The 22,816-nt window shown below is 40.9% G+C and overlaps 1 protein-coding gene across 18 annotated transcripts in view; it reads right to left on the bottom strand.

The window, feature by feature from the left end:
* Nucleotides 1-22,238, bottom strand: part of SNAP91 (synaptosome associated protein 91) — a 2,005,574-nt gene extending 1,983,336 nt beyond the window's left edge. For 6 of the 18 annotated variants that reach the window (XM_044066136.1, XM_044066101.1, XM_044066123.1 and 3 more), the window contains exon 1: nucleotides 21,250-22,229. In XM_044066136.1, the coding sequence (XP_043922071.1) occupies nucleotides 21,250-21,379 (130 nt within the window). In that variant the 5' untranslated portion in view covers nucleotides 21,380-22,229. Of the gene's footprint in view, nucleotides 1-21,249 lie in introns of all 18 variants that reach the window. The other 12 variants (XM_044066072.1, XM_044066088.1, XM_044066104.1 and 9 more) reach the window with 6 other exon arrangements.
* Between the last annotated feature and the right edge of the window lie 578 nt (nucleotides 22,239-22,816).

Here is a 22,816-nt window from a genome sequence, read left to right on the forward strand (position 1 = left end):
CCTCAGAAAAAAAGGTGTCTATGAGGAATCAAAGTTCTAAGACTAGGAAATCCTACTTATCCAAATGGAAAAGGTTTTCTATTTGGTGTCGGTCTCGTAACCTGAGCCCACTTACTACGGATGTTCCTTTGGTTCTCTCTTGTTTGTGTGAGTTGCTCAATGCTGGTTTGGCCTATTCCTCTATTAAGGCCCACTTATCAGCCATCTCTGCTTGTCTGCCTTTATCTCCTCCTTTAGCTTCTAGATGAGAGGTTAAACAATTTCGCAAAAGCGTTCTTAATATTGGATCTCAAAGGACACCTGTTTTGCCTTCCTGGGATCTTAATTTTGTTTTGGAGATGTTAACTTGGGCTTTTTTTGAACCTGCTGTTTCAGCTTCCTTGCAACATTGTTCTTGGAAGACCATTGTGTTGTTAGCTCTTACTTCTGCCTGACGAGTGTCTCAGTTGCAGGCCCTTACTGCTTGTTCTCCTTTGATTTTTCATGAGGAGAAGTTGTCTTTATGCACTCATCCCTCTTTTATGCCCAAGATGGTTAATGATCTTTACCTTAACAAGTCTATTAATCTGCCAACTTTTTTCTCCACTCCACAGTTTTGACAGTGAGAGGGTACTGCATACTTTGGATGTGCATAGGCAACTCAGAATTTATTTGGATCAGACTAAGGCCATTTGGATCAGACTAAGGCCATTTGTAAATCTGATCAGTTGTTGGTTTCTTTTCATCCTAGATCTCTGGTCTAGCTGTATCCAAGCAAACTATTTCTGTTTGGCTTTCTAAGCTTATTTCCTTTTGTTACACCTTTCATGCAAGAGTCTTCCTTCCTCAGTCGAGGCTCATTCTACTAGAGCAGTGGCTTCTTCTGGTGCTTTTTTCAAGGGCTTGGATACTAATACTATTCTTGAAGCAGCTACCTGTTCTTCTGTGCATACCTTTACTAAGCACTACAAGTTAGTGCTTAGTAAAGGGTCAGATTTGCTAGTGCCATTCTCCATGGCTTTTTAAGGAACTCTTCTTCTCCTTCCCCTCCCACGTTTCCTCTTGACCTTTTGCACTCTCCCAAATGTTAAGAATACTGCAGCAGTGAATGTAAGGACATAGTACAGTTGTGTAAAATCTTACTGTAATGGTATAGGTCCTTGCCTTCACTGCTGTAGTACTCGCTCGCTCCCTCCTTCCCCCCAGTCATTTACTGTACCTTCTGGAAGTACAGGTTACCTCTTTGTTTCTGTGGACTGGTGTTCCTACTGGGGCAATCAGTTCTGTTTATGCTAAGCCTGAATGTCACCTTTATGCCCTATGGTATGCAAGGAGCATTGGAGTGATGTTTAGGCGTACCTTTAAATGCACCAGGAAGTCTTTGATATACTGGCCAGATGACAGGCTTCCACGGCAGGGAATCCCTGAATTTTTAAGAATTCTGGAGCAGTGAAAGCAAGGACATCTACCATTATGGCAAGATATTACAACACTGTACTACTGATATAGCTACCGAACAGACTGAGGTAGCAATATTTCAAGTTAAAGAAGAGTAAATGTAAAGTATATTTGATGCAAGTATGACTTTCTAGCATTAGATATAATGAAATTAGATACCTAAAAAGTCAGAGCAATTGTGCAAATGCCAAAGCCCAAAGACAGACAGACAGACATCAAATGGGATTTCAGAAATGGACTATCTTCCAAAGTTTGCACCCATATAAGCCTGAAATAACTATGCTTCTCAGAAGATGGTAAGTGCAGGATGTAGTCTAGAAACAGAGATATGAGCAAGAAAGGGGTTGTGAAACTCAAACTAGTTACAGGTGCACCCGTGCTAGAATACTAGGACGTGAATAAGCCAGCTATGATGCAATGGTATGGGAGATGTGACCTTACAAGAGAAGACAATTTGTTTAAAGATCAAGAACATTTAACACGTACAAGAGCTATGCTCAGACAAAAAGGGAATGGTTAGCAGTAGTGCATGAATGTGAAGAGAAATAAATACTTGACTAGGTCTATGATAAAGAATTAAATAAATACTTGACTAGGTCTATGATAAAGAATTGTAAGCAAAAACAGACAACACCTTACAAGCATATTCATAAATCCTTATGTAACAGGCACCTTTGATACTACAGACAGTGCTCTTAATTTACAGAACTATGATATGAAACAGCTATACACCCAATGTGGAACTATATGTAGCAAATATGAGAGCTATTTGCTGCAGAAGAATAAAGAATTGTTAGAAAAAGAGCTACAGAGGATTCAGGTGCTACTGCAATTACTAATGACAGAAGTGAAATAAATAGGAGAGAGATGCATTGGCCCTGAGCAGCTGACTTGAGTAAAAAAAACATTGTTAAGGGGAAAAATCAGATCTTCACTTTTCTTTCAAGGAAGTAATAATGATGTCCAGTGTTTCGTAAACAGAGCGGACAAAATAAAAAGTTCACAATCATTTGAAAACATAGCTGACCAAGAAGTTTTATGAAGCACATTTAATAGTATTGTGCAAAGAAAGGGTAATAGAACACATGTTAAGTACTATATTACATAATCATACATTACTGAATAGCTTCCTTTATCCATAGTAGGCACATAATTGTTTCTATTCAAATGAACCATGTATATCACAATGACCTACAGTCACACGACACAGTGACCTCAGACTCTTTAAATATCTTTTCTAACATCTCATCTTAACAGAGCTGCACAGAAAAGTTTCTCTTTTCCACCTTTTACTTTCAATCTTTTATATGCATATTACTTACTTAACCTGCTATGTTTTTCCTCAAGAAGATGAAAACTGATACTTTGCAACTTGTTGCTTTCACTTATAGGCACCCCAAGGTTTATTGTCTTGCAATAATGAATGGATTTGTATCATTATATTGCAACTTCATTCATTCATTATTTTTTATAGTTTATTTGATTTACTTTTATCATTTTACTCTGGTTCTGCCTGCTCCAGGAAATGCTGCGATGGATTTACATGAATCAGTCAACTATCTTGGTTGATAAAAAAAAAAAATTTCCTTGAAGTAATCAGTCTAACAGCTAAAAGTGCAAGTGTCATTAATGCCTTGAAGTCTACGTTCTTGAAGCAGGTGATGCATGATGATATCATATCTTAATGGTCCATGACATAAAAATCAGGAATTCAGAAATCACTTGCATGAGTGAGAGTTCAGGCATGTCATGGCAAGTCTATTTAACGGTGATGAACAGGAACAAGCAGAGAGAGGTCTACCTAAACACACAAGAATCTTATGAGTTACAGCAGTAGCAGTGATGGCTATGCAGACTGCCATCTTGCAGTTTTCGCATACAGGAATACTCTGCTGCATGGACTCAAGTCTCTCACTTGCTCAAAGTCAGTAGAAGGTTGACAAGCAAATTATCTACATCAGCTGTTTTACTGATGCCTGAAAATAAATACAAAATAAAGGAAAGATTGAACAGAATATCAACAGAGACAGAAACATGCAGAAGGCTACCAGGTTTGTAAGCAGGGGAGAGATAGAGAAGGAAGTCTACAGCTTGCAATTCAAGTAGGTGGTCAAACAACCAAACCAATATCCTATGATGTCTGTGAGGTGTCTGATTCTTTCTACAAATGTTTAAAGACAAATGTATCAAAATACATGGAAGAAAAGCAATTCGAAAACTCTCAGCCAATACCATCACTGGAAAATAGAGACTGTGAGAAATAGGATAGTCAACAGTTGCACAGCAAGGGGTCCCAAAAGTTGTATCTGAAATAAAAGTTACAGTACACCATACACTGCTCCAAAATGAAGATTAGATGTTCAGAGTAAATAGCAGTAAGAGAATGAGCGACCTGTACATCGGCACTTGACTTGAGAATGAACATTCTCCAGCAGGGTTCTCCATCAGGGTGTTAATGCCTACTGAAAAACGAGTCTGCCACTTATTTTTTGCATGCTAAGTAGCACTTTTGCTGTTTAGAGAGTGTAAAACAAATTTTTTTAAAAAAGGGTGCGTGTGGGTGAGAGAGAGTGCATGCCTGCATTAAAGTAAGAGTGAGCTTGATCGAGCTATTATTTTACACTCACTAAGCAGTACTTTTGCTGTTTGGCGAGTGTAAAACTAAAAGAAACATAGAAAGAAAAGTGTGTGTGTGCGCACACATGTGTATTTATGTTTCTGTCTGCATATCTGAGTGTATGCATGCTTGTGTGCATGAAAGCAGAAGTGTGTCTGTCTCTCTATGAAGAGAGAGCAATCAAGCATTGGCAGCAGCTGTTAAGAGGTTTGCATACCTCTCGACCTCTTAGCTCAAGAGATGTGGATAAAGCCTAAAAGGGGAAACAAAGGCTCTAGAATAGGAACAGATTTTAAATACTGCTCTTATAAAAATTGCAAAGTTGCTTCAATAACAGATTTGTGTTAGTATGCATTTTCTGAAGCACAAGTGTGTGTGTGTGTGTGTGTGTACATGTGCGTGAGACAGCGGGATCGATTGCCCAGTGGTAGCAGTTAAGAGGTTTGCACATCTCTTGACCTCTTAGCTCAAGAAAACTTGATAAAAAGACTGAAATAAAGGGGTAACAAAGGCTTAAAAATAGAAGCAGACTTTAAAATAATGTCTTTATAAAATTAAAAAGTTGGTTCAATAATAGGATTTGTGTTAGCATGCATTTTCTAAAGGAAATAAACTGAAATGTATGTCATTATTTAGTGACTACAATCCCCAGTGATTGGCAACAACCCACACATTTTAGGAGTATGAGACCACAAATATTAAGTAAATATCTGACTATTTATTGAAAATGTTATATTTTCTAAGTAAAATACTTTCTCCAAATATCATTTACATATACTACAGCAAGTTTTAAACATGAAGTGGAGAAATGTTTACATTGAAAATGCATATAAAAAGTAGTTTAGTAATAATAAAAAATAAGTAAAACACAGCAGTTTTACAGACAGACCACTCTCTAAGCACAATAATGCCCTCCAGGGTGTGTGTTACTGTGTAATTAATGCCCTTTCTGGGGTGTAGAGCCCCCTATGCCTGTTCTGTCAGGCCTCATAACAGCCATTGGTGGGTATTATTTACACAGTTAGTTAACACACATCCTGTTGGACATTATTGTTTGCTTAATATTATGTAATATTCAAACTCTGAAAGCTCACTGAAGAAACAAGAATAGTACACAGACATTTTGAGAGTTGATCATGATACTAAAACTGGGGGGATGGCATAATGGCTAATGTCTTCATCTTATAAAAACAAAAGGTACAAGGTTTGACTCTGACCTTGGGTTACTGGGGCTAGGTTTAAAAATGGTCCTTCAAGGCAGTTAACCTAGTATTGACATATGAACCTATGGACACTGAACAGATGCACTTACTGAGCTGTTTATTGATATGAACAAATCTTTTTTGAAGCACAATACCACATTGTGCTTAGTGCAGAGTTAATTTAAAATGATCAGTGCAACAGACTGCATGCCATCTCTGAGAATGTGTACAAAATAGATACATAAATACATTTTAAAACACGAAAATAGGGACTACCACATGGATTATACAGCTTTAAATATGCTAATTCCTAGCTACAGGAAGCTAGCTATAGGTCATGTTGTACACATGACATCTAGAGAAACAGCCTGAATAAATACCTCACAAGATTTGAAGTACATCCCTAGTGTAGCTGTTCTTTCCAAAGCATTCTTACAAAAGCCATATCCTGCAGTTACAGAAAAGTAAGGGCAGTTGCAAGAAGCAGGTTATTTTCAACTCATACTGTTGTAAATTGTTCAAGAAAAGTTACAAGACTGAAGAAATTGCCCTTCTCAAAGCCTTAATGGTTCACATAAAAAAGCAACGGAGTTCCTCTGTCATTCTACATTATTTCTATTTTGGCTGTCTTTATTCTAAACTGGCACCACTACCACCTCATGCACAGGTCAGGGACAACACCCACTTGGTCATTATGACATGCGCTATGACTTAAACAGGGTATGCCAAGTTACTTCTCAGAGCCCAAAGGAAACTCAATGGGGATGTGAACTTGTGAAGTTCTTGAGTAACCTTAAGAAATTCTTCCATTACTATGGACACTGACTGTGATTGTCTTTCTTCAAAAGAATTATAAAGAATCAGGTATAATAGCTGACAATGATTCACCTAGAATGAGATAGATGGCTTTTTTAGAAGAATTTCCAATTCCATTTGCCTAAATAGGAAACATTATGTAAGGGCACTATGCGAGGGGATAACCTGATTTTACTACCTCACTGACTAAGTGGTCAGAGGTGAGGGGATATCATGCTGACTGACCACCTCAGAGTTGAAGTGGTGGCAAGGAAGGGAGTCCAGATTGTTGGTATGTTCTTGAAAGGAAGAATCCATGCCTACCTAACATTGTTGAGCTCAACACCCCTTCCCAAAACCATAACCTTCTTGCCAGCTATTAGCAGTTTACTGGTCTTATGGATGCTGCTATTACTTATTCTGCTGGAATTTGCAAAATCATGGTGTCTACTGGCTCTTATGCTTTTCCTGGTATGAATGCTGCAGCTTCCAGAAAAGGAACCCAATTGATGCAATGTGCAGATCTCCCAATTTCATATTCTACATTTGGATAATAACCTCAGGACCAAAAAACCACAATACAAGACAGACCCTAAAGGACATACTAGCATCCACATCAAATAAAGTAAGCTGCAGCCAGACATATCAGTCTAAAAGGCACTTTCCATTCCTAGTCCTCTGGTGGCTTCATCAGTAGAGATATAAATAATTCTGACCAGATAACACTAACCACATGTGCCTTCAAGATGACAAAGCTGAACATCAGGTAGCTTGTCTGATATCCAACAAGTCTCATTAAGGATATATTTTTGATAGTAGGCCACATGCATCATACAGTTCAGTATCCTCAAGGATAAAAATAAAGAATATGAATAGTTAATTCCCAGTTTACCCCTCAGCATGGAACTCCTTGTGCAATGAATGGACCACAGTAACCTGGGGCTGGAAAGATTTTTTCATGCAGCCAAAGTAACAGTGTAACAGTCTTATCAGTATCTGTAAGCAATGAAAAAAAAACCTTGGCAAATGTGTAAGAGTCTCCCAAAAACATTGGCAAATGGGTAAGATTCTCCCAGCCTTCCTAGGGATTCAGGCTGCTGAGTTGGAAGGAGCCTACATCAACTTTAAAATGTCACACAACAGTCTGGTTCTGTGCTGCAGAAGGATAAAGTCCCGACTCCAACCAAGGCTACTGGAGTTTGATTATTGGGGTTGGCTAATGGAGGATTCAGGCTGGGGGGGGGGGGGGGAGTAAAGGCAGGGTGGCCTGCTCTCCTCTACAGGGAATGGGGAGAGGTGCACACACAAAGTACACTTAGAAATGCAGCCTCTCACGCAGAGGCTGGAGACACCACCACTTATGCTATGCCAGGAAGGGCATGGGCTGCTTCAAGGAAATACCTCTTGCAGGAGTGAGGACACATCCTTTGCAGACAGCCACTGTACACCCTTCTCTGGCTCCTCACCAGGTGTAAATGCAGACTGGGATGTGGAGAAAACAAAAAAAAAAAACAAAAAAAAAAAAAAAAAACTTTGAACCATCCCAATGGCTACATGAACAATAATCCCTCTTGGCTGTCTCTCTCAAAGTGATATAAATGAATAAGCCAATAGGCTGACAGAGGTTTTATGTGAGCACGTAGCAAAGTCAAAATATAAATAAATAAAATACAACAAAATACATCTACAACAGTACCACTCAGAAATTTTGTTCTGGTGCCTACAGGCTTCCTGTAACCTTCAGTGATGAGAATGCATGTTTGTTATGGGACATTTTATTTCTTCTTGTAAGAGTTTCAGAAGATATTCAAATGTGAGGATCTCCAGTGGGAGTGAAAGGAAATATCATCCCTTTTCCTCAAATACATCCACAGAAAGGTACTCTGAAGAGAGATGCTTTTTATCTCTGGAAAAGGGAACACAGCATTTTCCTGGTTTTGCGTGCCGGGCAGCGCCGGTTAGATAGGGTATAACTATTCCCGGCTCCACAAAGTCTCCTCTTCAATTTTTTCCTTGGATCTAAACAAACTTTCAACTTAAGCACTCAAGCCATTCATTTCTCAGCCCGGCACTTGCTCAAAACTTACAGCAAGCACTTTTAAACCCTAGCACTACAGAAGGAAAAGGCTCTCTATTCAACCTTACCAGCCATTCAGTAAAGGTTTACTGTACCTATCCAGGCATGTCCAAAGGGCAGTTTCAGGTGTACTCTCCAGTCCAACTGGTGAATCTGGGCATTTTGAAGCAATGTAACAACTGCCTCATGTACACAGAAAACCCTCTCCTCCTACCACCAAACACTAATACATGCGAGAGATGCAATTATACAGCCAAACTGGAGGCTAAGCTCTCTCAACCCAAGACTGGATCAGACAGTCAAGAGGAGAAGAGAAATACTGGCATCACACCACCAGTCTCACACAGACCCATCAAACCAGCACTGGTAAAAAATACACGTAAATATATGAAAACATACTCGGAGGCTCTAAATAAAAATCTGCAAAAGCAACAAAGCCCTCCAAAGCAGACATCCAAGCAACCTCCACCCCCTCCCCAAACACAAACCATGAAACACATACTTCACAAAACCAGTGTGCCACACAATCACAGCCCTCAAGGCAAACTAACGTACCCAACATACTAGTCCCACTCACTAGGCTGAATAAGGAGAAGGTTACTGTTAGCTGCCTGTTGGGTGCCATGATCGGCCACATAACACAAGCAATGAGGTCACTCCAGAACAAGTACAAATAAGACTCTGTCATTGTCCATGTTGGTGTGAATGACCCGAGCCGTACCTCCCTGGACTACATGAAAAGAGACATGGAAGAGCTCTCTGATCATGTAGCCCAGACCGGTATGACCCTGACCTCGAGTAGCATCCTGCCCACACCAAGAATTATACCACGGTATAAAGAAAACAATGATCAATTTCAACAACTGGCTAAGTTTCTGGTGCAATTCAAAGGGGATCCAGTGTCAGTCTGCCTGGGATGACATGCTCGACAAGCCACTCTGCTTCGCTAGAGATGGCTTGCACCTGTCACCCTTAGGCTTTCTAATACTGGCCAAGGCTCTTGCCACCCCCATATTGCCTTTTTTAGGCAAGGCTCAAAAGACAAACTCACCACCGTAAATAGCACAAGTAACAAAAATCGGAGGGTAATACTACTCAATGCCAGAAGTCTAAACCTCAAAATGCACCCACTCAAGGCACTCCTCAGTATGGAGAAAATAGATATATGTGCAGTAACAGAAACCTGGTTTAAGGCTGCAGAGAGCACCCAAGCACTACCAGGCTACAACTCATACCATACATTTCGGCCACAGAACCCAGACCGAAATACAAAAGGTGAGGGAGTATCCATATTCATCAAGGATACCCACAACTCCAGGTTAGTGGCACAGCATGATGCTTCAGAGATTATCCACGTGCAACTAACAACGGGAAAAACTGCAATTCAAAATTGTAGCTTGATACAGATCACCCACCATGTCCCAGGACCCCCATTCCGCATTTCTGGAAACACTGGGTAACAAAGGTCCTACCAAACACCCTAATATTGGGTGATTTCAACTACCCAACCATTAACTGGGAGAACTACTCAAGCACAAACTCACTTGTCCAACATTTCCTAGAATTTATAAACTCAAACGTCCTGGAACAACTGGTCAACACTCCCACCAGAGGAGACATTATATTGGACCTGGTCATCACCAACATGGGCGACGGTGTTCCACACCTGAGGTCAACCCTTTGCTGGTTAGATCTGACCATAAACAAATCACTTTGGATATCCACATTCCACACCCACCCCTGGACAAGGAAACCACCGTGAAAAACTTTTCAAAAGCAAACTTCACGTTACTTAAGATGGAGGTGGAAAGTTTCAAAGCCTCCATGCTAAAGGATAACGCTGTCCAAGCTGCAAAATCCTTTACTAATGCATTCTACAGGCACCTACAAGATGGATTGTGCTATCCCAAGCAAAACCAAGACTCACTCCTCCAAGAAAAGGAAACCAGTCTGGTGGACCCCTGCCATAAACAAGCTATACAATAGGAGGAAACTAGTACAGAAAAGAGTAAAATCCCAAGAAGGAAAGACATCCCTGATTAGTAAAAGCAAGAAACTATGATCCCTCATAAAATGGTCCAAGGCGAGCTTTGAAAGCAAACTTGCCAAGGACTCCAAAGATAACCACAAGGCATTCTTTAGCTATATCAAAAATCTAAGTGGCAATGCTCAAATCTGCTTGGAGTTAGTACAGAATGGCACAAAATACTCTGAACCAACAGATATTGCCAACATCCTGGCAGACAGGTCCAGTGCAAACTTCACCCCACTCTCACCCTCAAAAGGGGCCATAACCATACCAGAAGAATGTACAGCCCCTGAAATCTCAGACACTCAGGTTAAAATAGTCCTCTCCAAAGCCAAAAACACAGCATCAATGGGACTGGACGGTGTCCCAGGCTGCATCCTATACGAGCTCAAAGACAAATCAACCCCTCACCTAAACACACTGTTCAAACACAGCCTCTCCACAGGCTACATACCCATAGAGTGGTGAACAGCAACAGTTACTCCGCTCCACAAAGGTGGAGCCACAACAGACCCTGGGAACGATCGCCCTAGAAGCCTGACAAGATTGGTCTGCAAGGCTATGGAGCCCATCATCATGGAACTCATTAACAGAGACATTGGGAACCTCCAAACACTGGACCCTACCCAGTTTGGCTTTGTTAAGGGCAGATCATACCTCCTAAACCTGGTGGACTTCTTTGAGAAGTTGCCAAGGCTATAGACAAGGGAAAGGTGGTACACACAGCCTACCTAGACATCGCAAAGGCCTTAGACACCATTCCCCATTCTGGTATTCTAGACAAGCTCACCAGCCTGAACATAAACCCCTATGTCACAAGATGGGTTGCCAATTGGCTCATGGACAGAACCCACATGGTGAGAGTTGCAGGAGCTAGGTCCGACTCTAAACCGGTTACAAGTGGCATTCCCCAGGGCTCAGTCCTAGGACCCCTCCTGTTCGGCATATACTTCGCAGAGGTACAGACAAGCACAGGAGGACTATGGCTGACCAAGTTCACAGACGGCTGCAAACTAGGGGCTATAACTGACTCACTGGCTGACACAGACATCCTCCAAAAGGGTCTCACAGATGGATACCTGGTGTCAAAATCATGGCTTCAAGCTAAATGTCAAAAAGTGCACAGTTATTCCCTTTGGAAATAACAAAGTACCTACAAACTACCACATAGGTGGTAGTCCCCTAAATACGGAAAACGTAATAAGGGATCTGGGGACCCAAGTAGATAGTAATCTCTCCTTTGATAATCACATTGCCGAAGTGGTTAGAAAATCCTTCTATGTGGCCCACCTAATCACAAAAGGGTTTGCATCCAGATCAAAAAAGAGGTCATTGTGCCCCTCTACTCATCAGACCCATCACAGAGTAGAATGGCCCATTTGGGATGTATCTTACAAGACACCTGCAACAGCTCGAAAGACCACAGAAGTACCTCACCAAGAGGATCACTGGCCTCAAACAGATGTTCTATGCAGCTCGACTGAAGAAACTCCAGCTGTACTCGGTTGCTTACCGCCTGCTCAGAGGTGATCTCTGCCTGGCAAACAAGGCCATGTCCAACCCAGAATTGATGGACATGCTCCACCTAAAGAAAACCTTATCCCCTCAAACCACAAGCTCTAGGAACTAAACCTCACCACAACAATAAATAGGACGTGCTGGAGGGATAGATTCCTGTCCCAGAGAATTCCCATACTTTGGAACAAGATACCAATCTACATTAGGCAGAGCTCCTCGCTAGCACTCTTCAAGAGAAACCTTGACGAGTGGATGGGAAACGGAAAGTTTACCCCAGGGATCACTTCAGTGGCTCTGCTGAACAGAGGCACAGGGAACTAATCTAAGGGGGCATCGAAAGCCAACACATTCTAGCTAAGCTTGTAAATGCCTTCGAGCAGATAGTCTAGTACCTACCTATGAACTCAGGAACCCAGAGCTCTGCTACCTTCTGCCTTAGTCAGGACATGTAAGCCAAGAGGTTTAGGGCATTCAGAAGACTCTCTTTCCAAAGAGCACTCAGTAACATCAATAAAATTAATCTTTCCAAAGTTTTGCTGCTTCTGCAACCTAGTGCAGGGCAGGACAGTGGGACATGACTGGGAGCTGAAAAATCCAAGAAGAGATGTAGCATATCCTAAAGAAGGGGAGGGGTGAAATTCAACCCAGTGTAAGGAAATAAATTTGGTAGGCAATGAAAAGTTCCCACCATGTGTGGAATACATAAAACAACAACAAACAGTAGTGAAGTCAGTTTAGGAAGCAAGAAGAAGGCAGGGTACAGCAGCTGCAGGTCTATGCTATTATATGTCAGAACTGAAAAATGTAAGAATGAAATCACCACAAAACACAGGAAGGCAGACTCCAGACCCACTGTTGGGTGCTGGGATGCCAAATCCAGTCTCTAGTATCTGTGTATCCAAGTCCAACATAAGACAAGCGGATCATCATCTTCTTTCAGCTGTTCCCATTAGAGGTCGGCACAACAGATCATCTGTTTCCATTTCTTCCTGTCCTCTGCATCTTGCTCTGACACACCAACCACCTGCATGTCCTCTCTCACCACATCCACAAACCTTATTGTAGGCCTTCCCCTTTTCCTGTTACCTGGCAGCTTCATGCTTAGCATCTTTTTCCTAATATACTCAGCATCCCTTCTCAGCACATGTCCAAACCAACGTAATCTTGCCTCTCTGGCTTTGTCTCCAAACCTTCCAACCTGGGCTGACCCTCTAATATACTTATTCCTAATACTGTCCACCCTTGTCAGACCCAGTGCAAATCTTAACATCTTTGATTCTGCCACATCCAGCTCAAACTCCTGCCTTTTTGTCAATGCCATTGTTTCCAATCCATATAACATAGATGGTCTCACTACCCTCTTGTAGACATTCCCTTTCACTCTTACTGATACTAGTCGGTCACAAATCACTCCTGACACTTCTCCACCCACTTCATCCTGCCTGTGTTCTCTTCTTCACCTCTCTTCCACACTCACCATTACTCTGAACTATTTATCCCAAGTATTTAAACTCATCCACCTTCGTCACCTCTACTCCTTGCATCCTCACCATTCCTCTATCCTCCCTTTCATTCACACACATATATTCCTCTTCTCTGTAGATCATATCTCCATCTCTCCAGGGTCTCCTCCACCTGTTCCCTACAGATAATGTCATCTGCAAACATAATAGTCCACGGGGACTCCTGTCTGATCTCGTCTGTCAACCTGTCCATCACCATTGCAAATAAAAAAGGGCTCAGAGCTGATCCTTGATGTAATCCCACCTCCACCTTAAACGCATCTGTCACTCCCACCGCAGACCTCACCGCTGTCACACTACCCTTGTACATATCCTGTACCACTCTTAGATACTTCTCTGACATTCCCGACTTCCTCATACAGTACCATAACTCCTCTCTGACATTCCCGACTTCCTCATACAGTACCATAACTCCTCTCTAGGCACCCTGTCATATGCTTTCTCTAAGTCTACAAAAACACAATGCAACTCCTTCTGACCTTCTCTGTACTTCTCCATCAACACTCTCAGAGCAAACATCGCATCTGTAGTGCTCTTTCCCAGCATGAAACCATACTGCTGATCACTAGCTTCCACTACTCTTTCCCATAACTTCATGCTGCGACTGATCAATTTAATCCCTCTGTAGTTACTACAGCTCTGCACATCACCCTTATTCTTAAAAATTGGTACAAAAACACTTTCTCCACTCAGAGCATCCTTTCATTTTTCAAGATTTCATTAAACAATATGGTTAAAAACTCCACTGCCTTTTCACCTAAACACCTCCATGCTTCCACAGGTATGTCATCTGGGCCAACAGCCTTTCCATTCTTCATTTTTTACATAGCTATCCTTACTTCCTCCTTACTAATCCATTGTACTTCATGATTCACTATCCCCACATCATCCAACCTTCTCTCCCTCTCATTCTCTTCATTCATCAACCTCTCAAAGTATTCTCTCCCTCTCAAAGTACTCTTTCCATCTGCTCAACACACACTCTTTTTGTGAGTACGTTTCCCTCTATCCTTTATCACCTTTACCTGCTGCACATCTTCCCTAGCTCCGTCCCTCTGTCTAGCCAATCGGTACAGGTCCTTTTCTCTCTCAGTGCCCAACCTTTCATATGCCTTCTCCTTAGCCAAGCGGATACAAAGCAGAAACAAGCATCAGGATCTAGACCTGCGAGATGGACATTGGTGCCAGAGCAAATGTCTGCTACAAAGCTGGTTAAAACCACATACTTTAAAATAATCAAGGTAACACCAGGGATTGGCTGGCATAAATCAAAAAGCTTACAGTGGGTAAGGGAGCAGATATGTGCCTTGTGGCCTGCTAGCCAACACAAAAAACAATACAATACAAAATGTCACCAGCAAAGCAAAACAAATGATGTGAAATAAGGAGGAGAAACAATGCAGGGAAGTAACGATAAGGTCACAGTCCATGACAAATTTTATGCTGAAGAGAGGCTAGGGATTGTTTTTTTAAATAGTAGGGGGACAGAGAAACATAACACATTTTTGTTCTTAAATGGAGGTAGAGAAACAGTAACTATCAAAAAGGCCACTGACACTGGAACCCAGGCAGCCAGAAAAAAAAAAAAAAAAAAAAAAAAAAAAGGCTTCCATGGGACAACTACACTGAACTACTAAGGACATGAGTTCTGTCCAATCAGCTGGTCTAGGGAAAACTTAAAAGGCAGGGGTAGGAGGGAGAGGATGCAAGGTCAATTGTGCGAGGCACTGGAGAGCCATCATTACAAAAGCAGGCTTGGAGATTAGTTGAAGAAGTCAAAACACTACCTATAAAACTTACTTCACCTTATGTCTTTTTTGGGATTAAGAATCTGCAAAGAAACTAGCACAGAGTTCTGGGATTGGAGGTAATGAACCCATTGTTTATTCTCCTTTTCTGGGCATTTAACCTTCTCATTAAGGTGAACACCCCTTTATGACAACATGTCATTTTGTACAGCCTTGTGCCTGTGGGGCCTCATAATCACACTGAAATAGGAAACAAGTGAAGAGGTGCAGCGGTCACTCCCTAAATGGAGAAAATAAAACATACAAAGTGGTTACCTGAGAAGGGAAACTAATTCCTACAGGAGGATGCTTACTGATACATCTTAACCAGAATGAAAAATTATGAGAAAAAAAAAGCAAAATAATACAAACTACCAGAAATAGTAATAGAATCAGAGTGAGCTTTGTTCATGCAGAATAGTGGAGAAAAATGGGAAGCAGACACAAAATACTCCAGATATGGCTGTCACAGAACAGCAGATGAAAAAGAAACATCTAAGCTGTGCAGGAGATGAAGTTGTGGCTGAATGGATCCTAATTATAGTGGGTCTCACATTAAGACCATGTTAAGATTACTCTATATGCAACACAGAAAACACAATGGACAGAAAAAAAATTGCTATAGCTACAAAATAGCTATACACAGAGCAGTGTGGAAAATACAGAATAGAGAGAACATGGAATGAAATAACAGAGAAAGCTAGGAGGAGACAAGAGGGAAAAAACAGAAGTACGGTCAGAGATTAATTGAATGTGGTACAGGAGCAGGCTTGCAGCTGAAAAATGAGAGGTGCTTTCTCAGGGGAATAGAAGCTATTATGAGGAAATGTCAGTGAAAGAATGATGAACAACATCTGAAAGGAAATGTGGGTAACTAGCGGAAGAGCAAGAATTAAGGATCTGATAGTAAAAGTTTAAAAAGATAGCAGGCACTGGAAAGAGTTCAATGAGTTGATGAAGCAGCCTGAATACTTAAGCCAAGACATTTATTTTACAAGTAATAAATGGTTAAGAAGGGCTTAGAAGAGGCATTGGGGCAAAGGAGATATTACACCAGGAGAGACTACACAAAGGTGGTGTATAGTAATGCAATGAGAAAGGAAAGTGAATATACTAGGGAGTTGAGACATGGATGGAAGGCTGGGCAGATAGTGAGGAGGGTGGAAGAGTATGACTTGAGATGGCAAATAGGGCAGGAAGGCTGGGGCAGTATGAAACCAACAAGTAGCGCTCTTGTCCAGGTGGCATATGGTGCTAAACTTGTTTAAAGGGTTAACAAAAGAATGATGTATGCTGGAAATGAGGGCAGGATGGAAAAAGAATGTGACACATATTACAAAAATGGAAGTTGGAAGACAGGTTGTAAAGAGAGAAGTGAAGGTGAATGGGAAAAATAATTTCAAGAAAGACTGCTGGGTTTGGCGGTTTTGTATTTTTGGGACTGATGGGAAAAAGAACAGCTGGGGTAAGAGGGATGGTTGAAAAGAGGAGAACAACAAACAACAACATGTAAAGGAGGATTACAAAAATAAAACAGAAGGGCTTGAATGAAATTAGAAAGGGACTGCAAGGAAGTTACAGGAATAGAACAAAGAAGAGTGACAGTGAGGATCTGAGGGGGTCGGTAGAATGAATGAGTCAGAGGATGATGAACAATTTAAAACGTCTGTTGGACTACACAAGCATATTGCTAGGTGATTTTTGACACAAATACAGTAAAAAAACTTCAAGACAAAATAAGATAGTGTTTCAGCGTATAATTAATCACTGTCCCCGTCTTCCTCTTTTTACACGGGATCAAGGTGTCACATCAACATTAATCAATGTGACCACTTCACAGAGTCAATGTTACATCACTTATAGTTTGCCACACATTCATTCTGTGAACATGTGCAAAAAAAAAAAACAAAATTCGGCACAAAAGGATGACTCTTTACAGACCTCGTAAAATTCCCACAGAAAGTAAATTCAAAATTGAAGCTGTACACAGGCAATAAAATACACCTTCAGGCCAAAGAACAAAATGACCAGGGTTTGGATAACCCCAAATATCACATTCAAGAGGATGACAAGGGTCCAAAACAAGATAACGACACTAAATCCATGCCATTGAAAAAATTAACAGTGTTACCAAAAACAATTCTCTCAAAACTTTCAATAAGCATTTTTGAAAGGAGCACATCCCTTCCTACTCCTCATATCACTTAAATATACTAAACGCACGGTTGTACGATTGTAGGGGGAAAAAAAAAGTATAACATCATGGGCAGGAAATTTCAATTCTTGGTCTGCAGCACTCAGCTCTTGAAATCAAAAGTGCTCAGACAGATGCTGGAGTTCACAAAGTAAATATCCTCAGCAAAATGCCTAATGACACTATCAAATCTCAAAACTGCAAAAACCCTGCATAAAATATTCTCCATTAATGTCATTTTAATGAAAGTGTTCCAATATTAAACTAAAACACTGCCTAAAAATAAACAAATAAAAATTAAAAATATATGAACCTAGTTGACAAAGTCCATGACAATGCTGCTGTTCTAGAATAAAACCACTTTTTCTGCCTGCGATTGAAAAATTAAAATACATTTCATCACGTGAATGTGTACTTTTCCCTCAAAGTTTCAGTATGGCATTCTTCTAGCCCAGTACATAAAGAAGGAAAGAGAAAGAGAGATTATTCAGATCCTGCCCAAGGCATTATTCCATGCAGCATATGCAAAATAATTTAACAGATGAGGTCATCACATTAACACTGGAATAAAAGCAATCTCAAGAACGGCTTACAGCAGCATTGCAGAAAAGTCCAGAGTTAAAGCAATAAGAGCCAAACTCCCATGAACTTACTTCCTCAGTTTGACAAAAAAAAAAGGAAAAAAAGATATCTATAATTCAATACCCATGATGGTACTGTATTCCATAATTCTCCGGTAAGTAAATCAGAAGTCTGTGGAAAGGCAAAAGGTGATACTTCAATAATGGCCAGGGTTTAAGGTAATAAGAGGGAGGAATTCTTGACATAGAACTCAGAGCTTATAAATCATGATGCAGGTATGGTAAGCGTTACCGGAATCACAAGCCTACTTCAGGAAAATGGAGCATCACTTAGAAAGTCATATGATGGTATGAAAACTTTGGCTTGGGGATATGCCACCCCATTGGTGACAGCTATGTTCTTGAGGAGAATGTGCAGATGTGGCCTTAACTATATACTGAAAGTATTATACTTAAAATCACTAAAAGCAGCAGGCACTCACTAATATGGCAGTTACTACGTGGGGTTGCTGAAATGAACAGCCTTCAGAAGCATATTTCAGATAAAACAGTGATAAAAAGGTAAAGCAGCATTACCAGCAACATGTGCAGCACATTATCTAGACAAGTTATGCACATATTGGTTACAAGTCAAGTAAAATGCAAGACCATTTGGGACTTACCAATAGCCACCCTCATAATGTACCTCCCACCTCTAGAAGAGCAAGTCAAGCATGGGATGGATGAATCTGTGAATGCCCATCTAGTCAAGGATAATCCTGAAGAACAAGAGATTGTCACTCAGTTTACTCCAGGGATAGGCTAGGTTAAAAGTTGGGTAATAAATCTGTTCTACCATCTTGGATTGTTTTATATGTTGTTGAAAATTCAGATCTAAATCAGGTGTTGTTGGAGTTCCATGGTCAAGGAGGGTTTGATCCTTGTTGGAATGGAGTGAGGGGCTTAAATGAGACCAAGTACAGAAACAATTCAAGCCTGTACTGGCAGTTGACAGTACTATGTCAGTATTTAGAGTTATAATCTTTGGTTAGGAAATGCTGAGGCCTTTCTATATGTGCACTGTGTCGGGACAACCAGTGTACTATATAAATAGTCTGATTAGAGCAGAATACAACTGAAGAATAACTTATTTTAGCTAAATGAGATATTTTTTATATACCAGCTGTACAAAACAGAATGATTTCCAGATAACGTCCCCTCTTCTGACCACCACACGGCATTACTAATCAAGGTGTCAATACCCTGATTACTCTGTCAATTTGAAGTGGGGTGCAAAGCTGTAGATGAAGTTGGAAACTAGACTTTTTTTTGTCAGGTACAACAATTACTACATTTTTTACTGTATTTAAATTTAGACATTTTTCAATACTCAATACTCAAGTTTACAATCAGAAACTTTGTGGCCTACAATCCATACATCTTGGCTTTCTTATCTTTTTTAAATCAAATACAAACATAAAAATGAATGCAGACATGTTAAGACTGTAGATTAGTTATCTGGGAAAACAGGACTTCAACGTTAACAGCAAAAACTGAGATCAGAGCCATACTACGTGACAAAGTGCATGAGGTCCCATCTCTGATTTTTCTAATGGACATAGCATCCAGTCTCAAAGTACTGTAAGCATTACACAACAGTGTCATGTACCTGAACACAGCGGCCAGTCTTTAAAACCTTAGCTTGTTACTTACTCTGCTCTAAATTAAAACTGACCTGATTATTTACAAAATGGATTCTGAAACTGTCAGTTCCATGGATGTTGTGACATTGATCTTGGCAGCCTGGATCTAAATATCTATCTGGGTGCTGGAGGAGGCAACTGAGGAGAGTTGGAGCAAGTGATCAATGCCAGATCCTGCATACAAACAGTAGGCAAGACTGCTTGTTCTGCAGTATTAGTGGCTTTTATTGAAGGCCAGAAGAATGCAGTACGGTGCACTGGGGAAGTCCAACAGGATCTTGAATCAGTACTTAGCATGGCAGCTGAAAAATATATACAGATAGAAGCAGGCCTTCAACCGTGGATCCAGTACCTGCTGCTACACAGAGAATGGTAGGACAGCCAGTGGAACAGGGTTTATGGCAAACAGCAAAAATGACCCAGAGGCCCATTTGATAACCTTACTACAGAAGATGTACCTGTATATACAATAAAAAAAAAAAAAAACAGCAACACTAACCGATTTTGATTCAAGAATATGCATAAAGTACAACTAAGAAAACATAGCAGTAATTCTTGTCAAAGGCTCTGTGACACCAGCCACTGTTACTTGTTAATGCCATTAAATTTCAGGAACAAAAAGCTTTCAAAATTACGACCTAAAATCAGATGGAACTTTAAGCTGCAAGTTTTCAAAATTACGACCTAAAATCAGATGGAACTTTAAGCTGCAAGAATGTTATCTCATCAAGAGAATATGACCAATTCAGCATATACATAGTATACAGTATAGTTTTCATGGTGGTCTGGAATATTCTACATAAACTGTAACCTCCAAGACCATCTGCACACACAAGAAGGTTTGCAATTCTGCCTTCACAACTTTAACTTGCATTATATTTAATCACAAAAGCTGCCACAATATTTAATGAACACAAGAATAATTAAACTATCAGCATTTCAAAATAACTTATGTTATTGTTCTCTCCAACTAAAGAGTTAGCAGCCAACCGGAGTATACAAGTCCACCTACTGCTACTTCTGACAGTTCTTTTAGCAAACCCATGAATAAAGTGGTCCTACAGTTATTCAAAAAGGCTAGTCATTATGCAGTCAGTTTTATGCCAGCGTAGAACTACATTCCATAGCTTACTTGTCATTTAAGCCCACTACCCAGCTTCCTATCCAAGTAATGAAAAAAGAAAGATTGTGGATCGTACTGACTGGGGTCACAATGCTCAGGGAAAAAGTACATTTTCTTTTAACATCACACCGACTATGAAAAAGACCATACATAATGAAAATTAAACACCAATGAATGGAAGAAGCATGGCGGCTATCCAATAAGCAAAAAGGATGCATTCTTAAGTGGCAGTGCTATTTTCTACACATGATCACGGCACACACCCACTGTTAAAGCCATCATTTATATTCCTAAAGGAAAACCAAAATAAGTATTTTTAGTAAGAAGTATGATGTGCACTTCCAAATAGTGTACCAAGTCTTATGATTATATCTGTACACACACCACCTACAGCATTATCCATATGAACAGAAAATGAATCAATAAAATAATTCCTCAAAGACAGGGCTAATAATTATTTTAATATGAGCAATGGCTGTACTGTGTGCTGACTGCATAAACTGACACCCTATCCATCCACCTGCAGGGATACCAGTGACCAATACTGACATGTTATACCACCTAACTGCGTTCAGAACCAAAAGCACCACACCCCTGCTACTGCAACAATAATTACAGCAGAGAAATAATAAACCTGCACACCAAATATTGATTTTTAGGAATCCAACAAAAGGGGGCGCTTACATTCCAGGTGCTTTTTCTTGGGTCCCATTACTTCGTGAGTGGTTGCCTTGCACACGGCCCTGGCCACAGCCGAGCCTGTGACACTGTACTGGGCAGCAGCGATGCGATCTGTTAGGGTCTGCCCCGACATTTTCAATGACAACCAGCAGGGTGCAAACAAGCAGCTCCGTCGCTTCGAACTTCAATCCTAATCCTCCTCCTTTGGTAAAAACTGGGGATGCGCAAATAATCCCCAATTTACGATCGTCTCTTCCTCTGAGGAAGCGTCAGGCCACCTTTCCAGCAATATTACTTTGTAAGAATGGTGCCCTCAAGATTACAAAAACCGTGCTACCGCGTCGTCTGGTACTCCCGTGCCTTAAGTGCTGCAGTAGTGCATTGCAATAGTAGGCTCTCTGGGTAATAATCTGCTGTCTACTTCATAGGAAACACGAGATCCTAGTACTAAGGGATGGTCCCGTTATATGTATTCTGCATGCCGGGGATTAACGCAATCAATATTTGCATACGCCACGTTTACTCAGCAGCAGCACAGCTGGATAGCTAGCTTAAAATCCTTTTGCTCTGACAAAACAGCAATAAAGTCAAGGGAATACAAACAGCAGTCACCACCGACAGCTTTAATACCAGTTTCTGTGCACACAAGAAGATGCTTACACAGCCGTACACTTGAATGGACCGGTCGTTTTCGGTAATTCCGTTGCTACCCAGTGTCCTGTCAACTGTGTGCCTGGACCCGGTGTCACCCCGACTCACAATGACAGCTGTCGCATCCGTTTCCCAAACCGCTGAACGGGCTGCTGTGAACGACCTCCCCCGCTGAGAAGAGATGAGGAGCGTTCCAAATGGGGGCGACTTATTATATATTCTCTCGCTTTTCCTTAATATCTCCACCTTACTGGCTGTGGCTCTTCTCCACCCCTGGCTCTTTAGCGGTGTCTCGGAGTCAGGTGACGCGTCACGGACGAACCGGTAACCAAATCCCCCTTCCCCTCCCCCCCGACCGCAGCTGAGGTACCGCACTCTTAAAGGTGCACGAGGGCATACTCCAAGTCGTCGTGTGAGAGGGGAGTTTGCTGAAAAACAAGCAGCTTGTGTTAAAGAAACAAACGGTACGCAAGGATGAACCCCCGTACTGTATCACAAGTTAACGTGCTGTGCATTAACTGACTGTACGAATAGTGAAACACAAAATAAATAAGTCGTAAATTAAGTCAGTCAATGAATTTCATTTTCTTCTAAGCCAGCCGGCAAATTCAGTGTATCGCGAGGAGAATGAAAATGTTTTGTAGTTGAAGTCAATCTAGTGTAAATTTATCCTGTATCTCCATCTACATCTTTTTGGAAGGAGCAGATGAGAAGGCATTCACGTCACACAGTAGGCAGGCCTCTTGCTTTCTGTGGTGCCTTGTCCTTGGTACCTAATTGACAAGTAGATATTTACCAAATGACTAGTGTGGTCTTTGAAATAACAGATACTGCATGAACCATACTCATTTGACACAAATTCTTAAAAAACAAATGTCATTCGTGAAAAAAAACGCATACTTTGTACATATGTTTTTAA

Source organism: Protopterus annectens, chromosome 1.part0 (assembly GCF_019279795.1).
Source record: "Protopterus annectens isolate FY-2018-M chromosome 1.part0, PAN1.0, whole genome shotgun sequence".
Taxonomy (NCBI): domain Eukaryota; kingdom Metazoa; phylum Chordata; order Ceratodontiformes; family Protopteridae; genus Protopterus; species Protopterus annectens.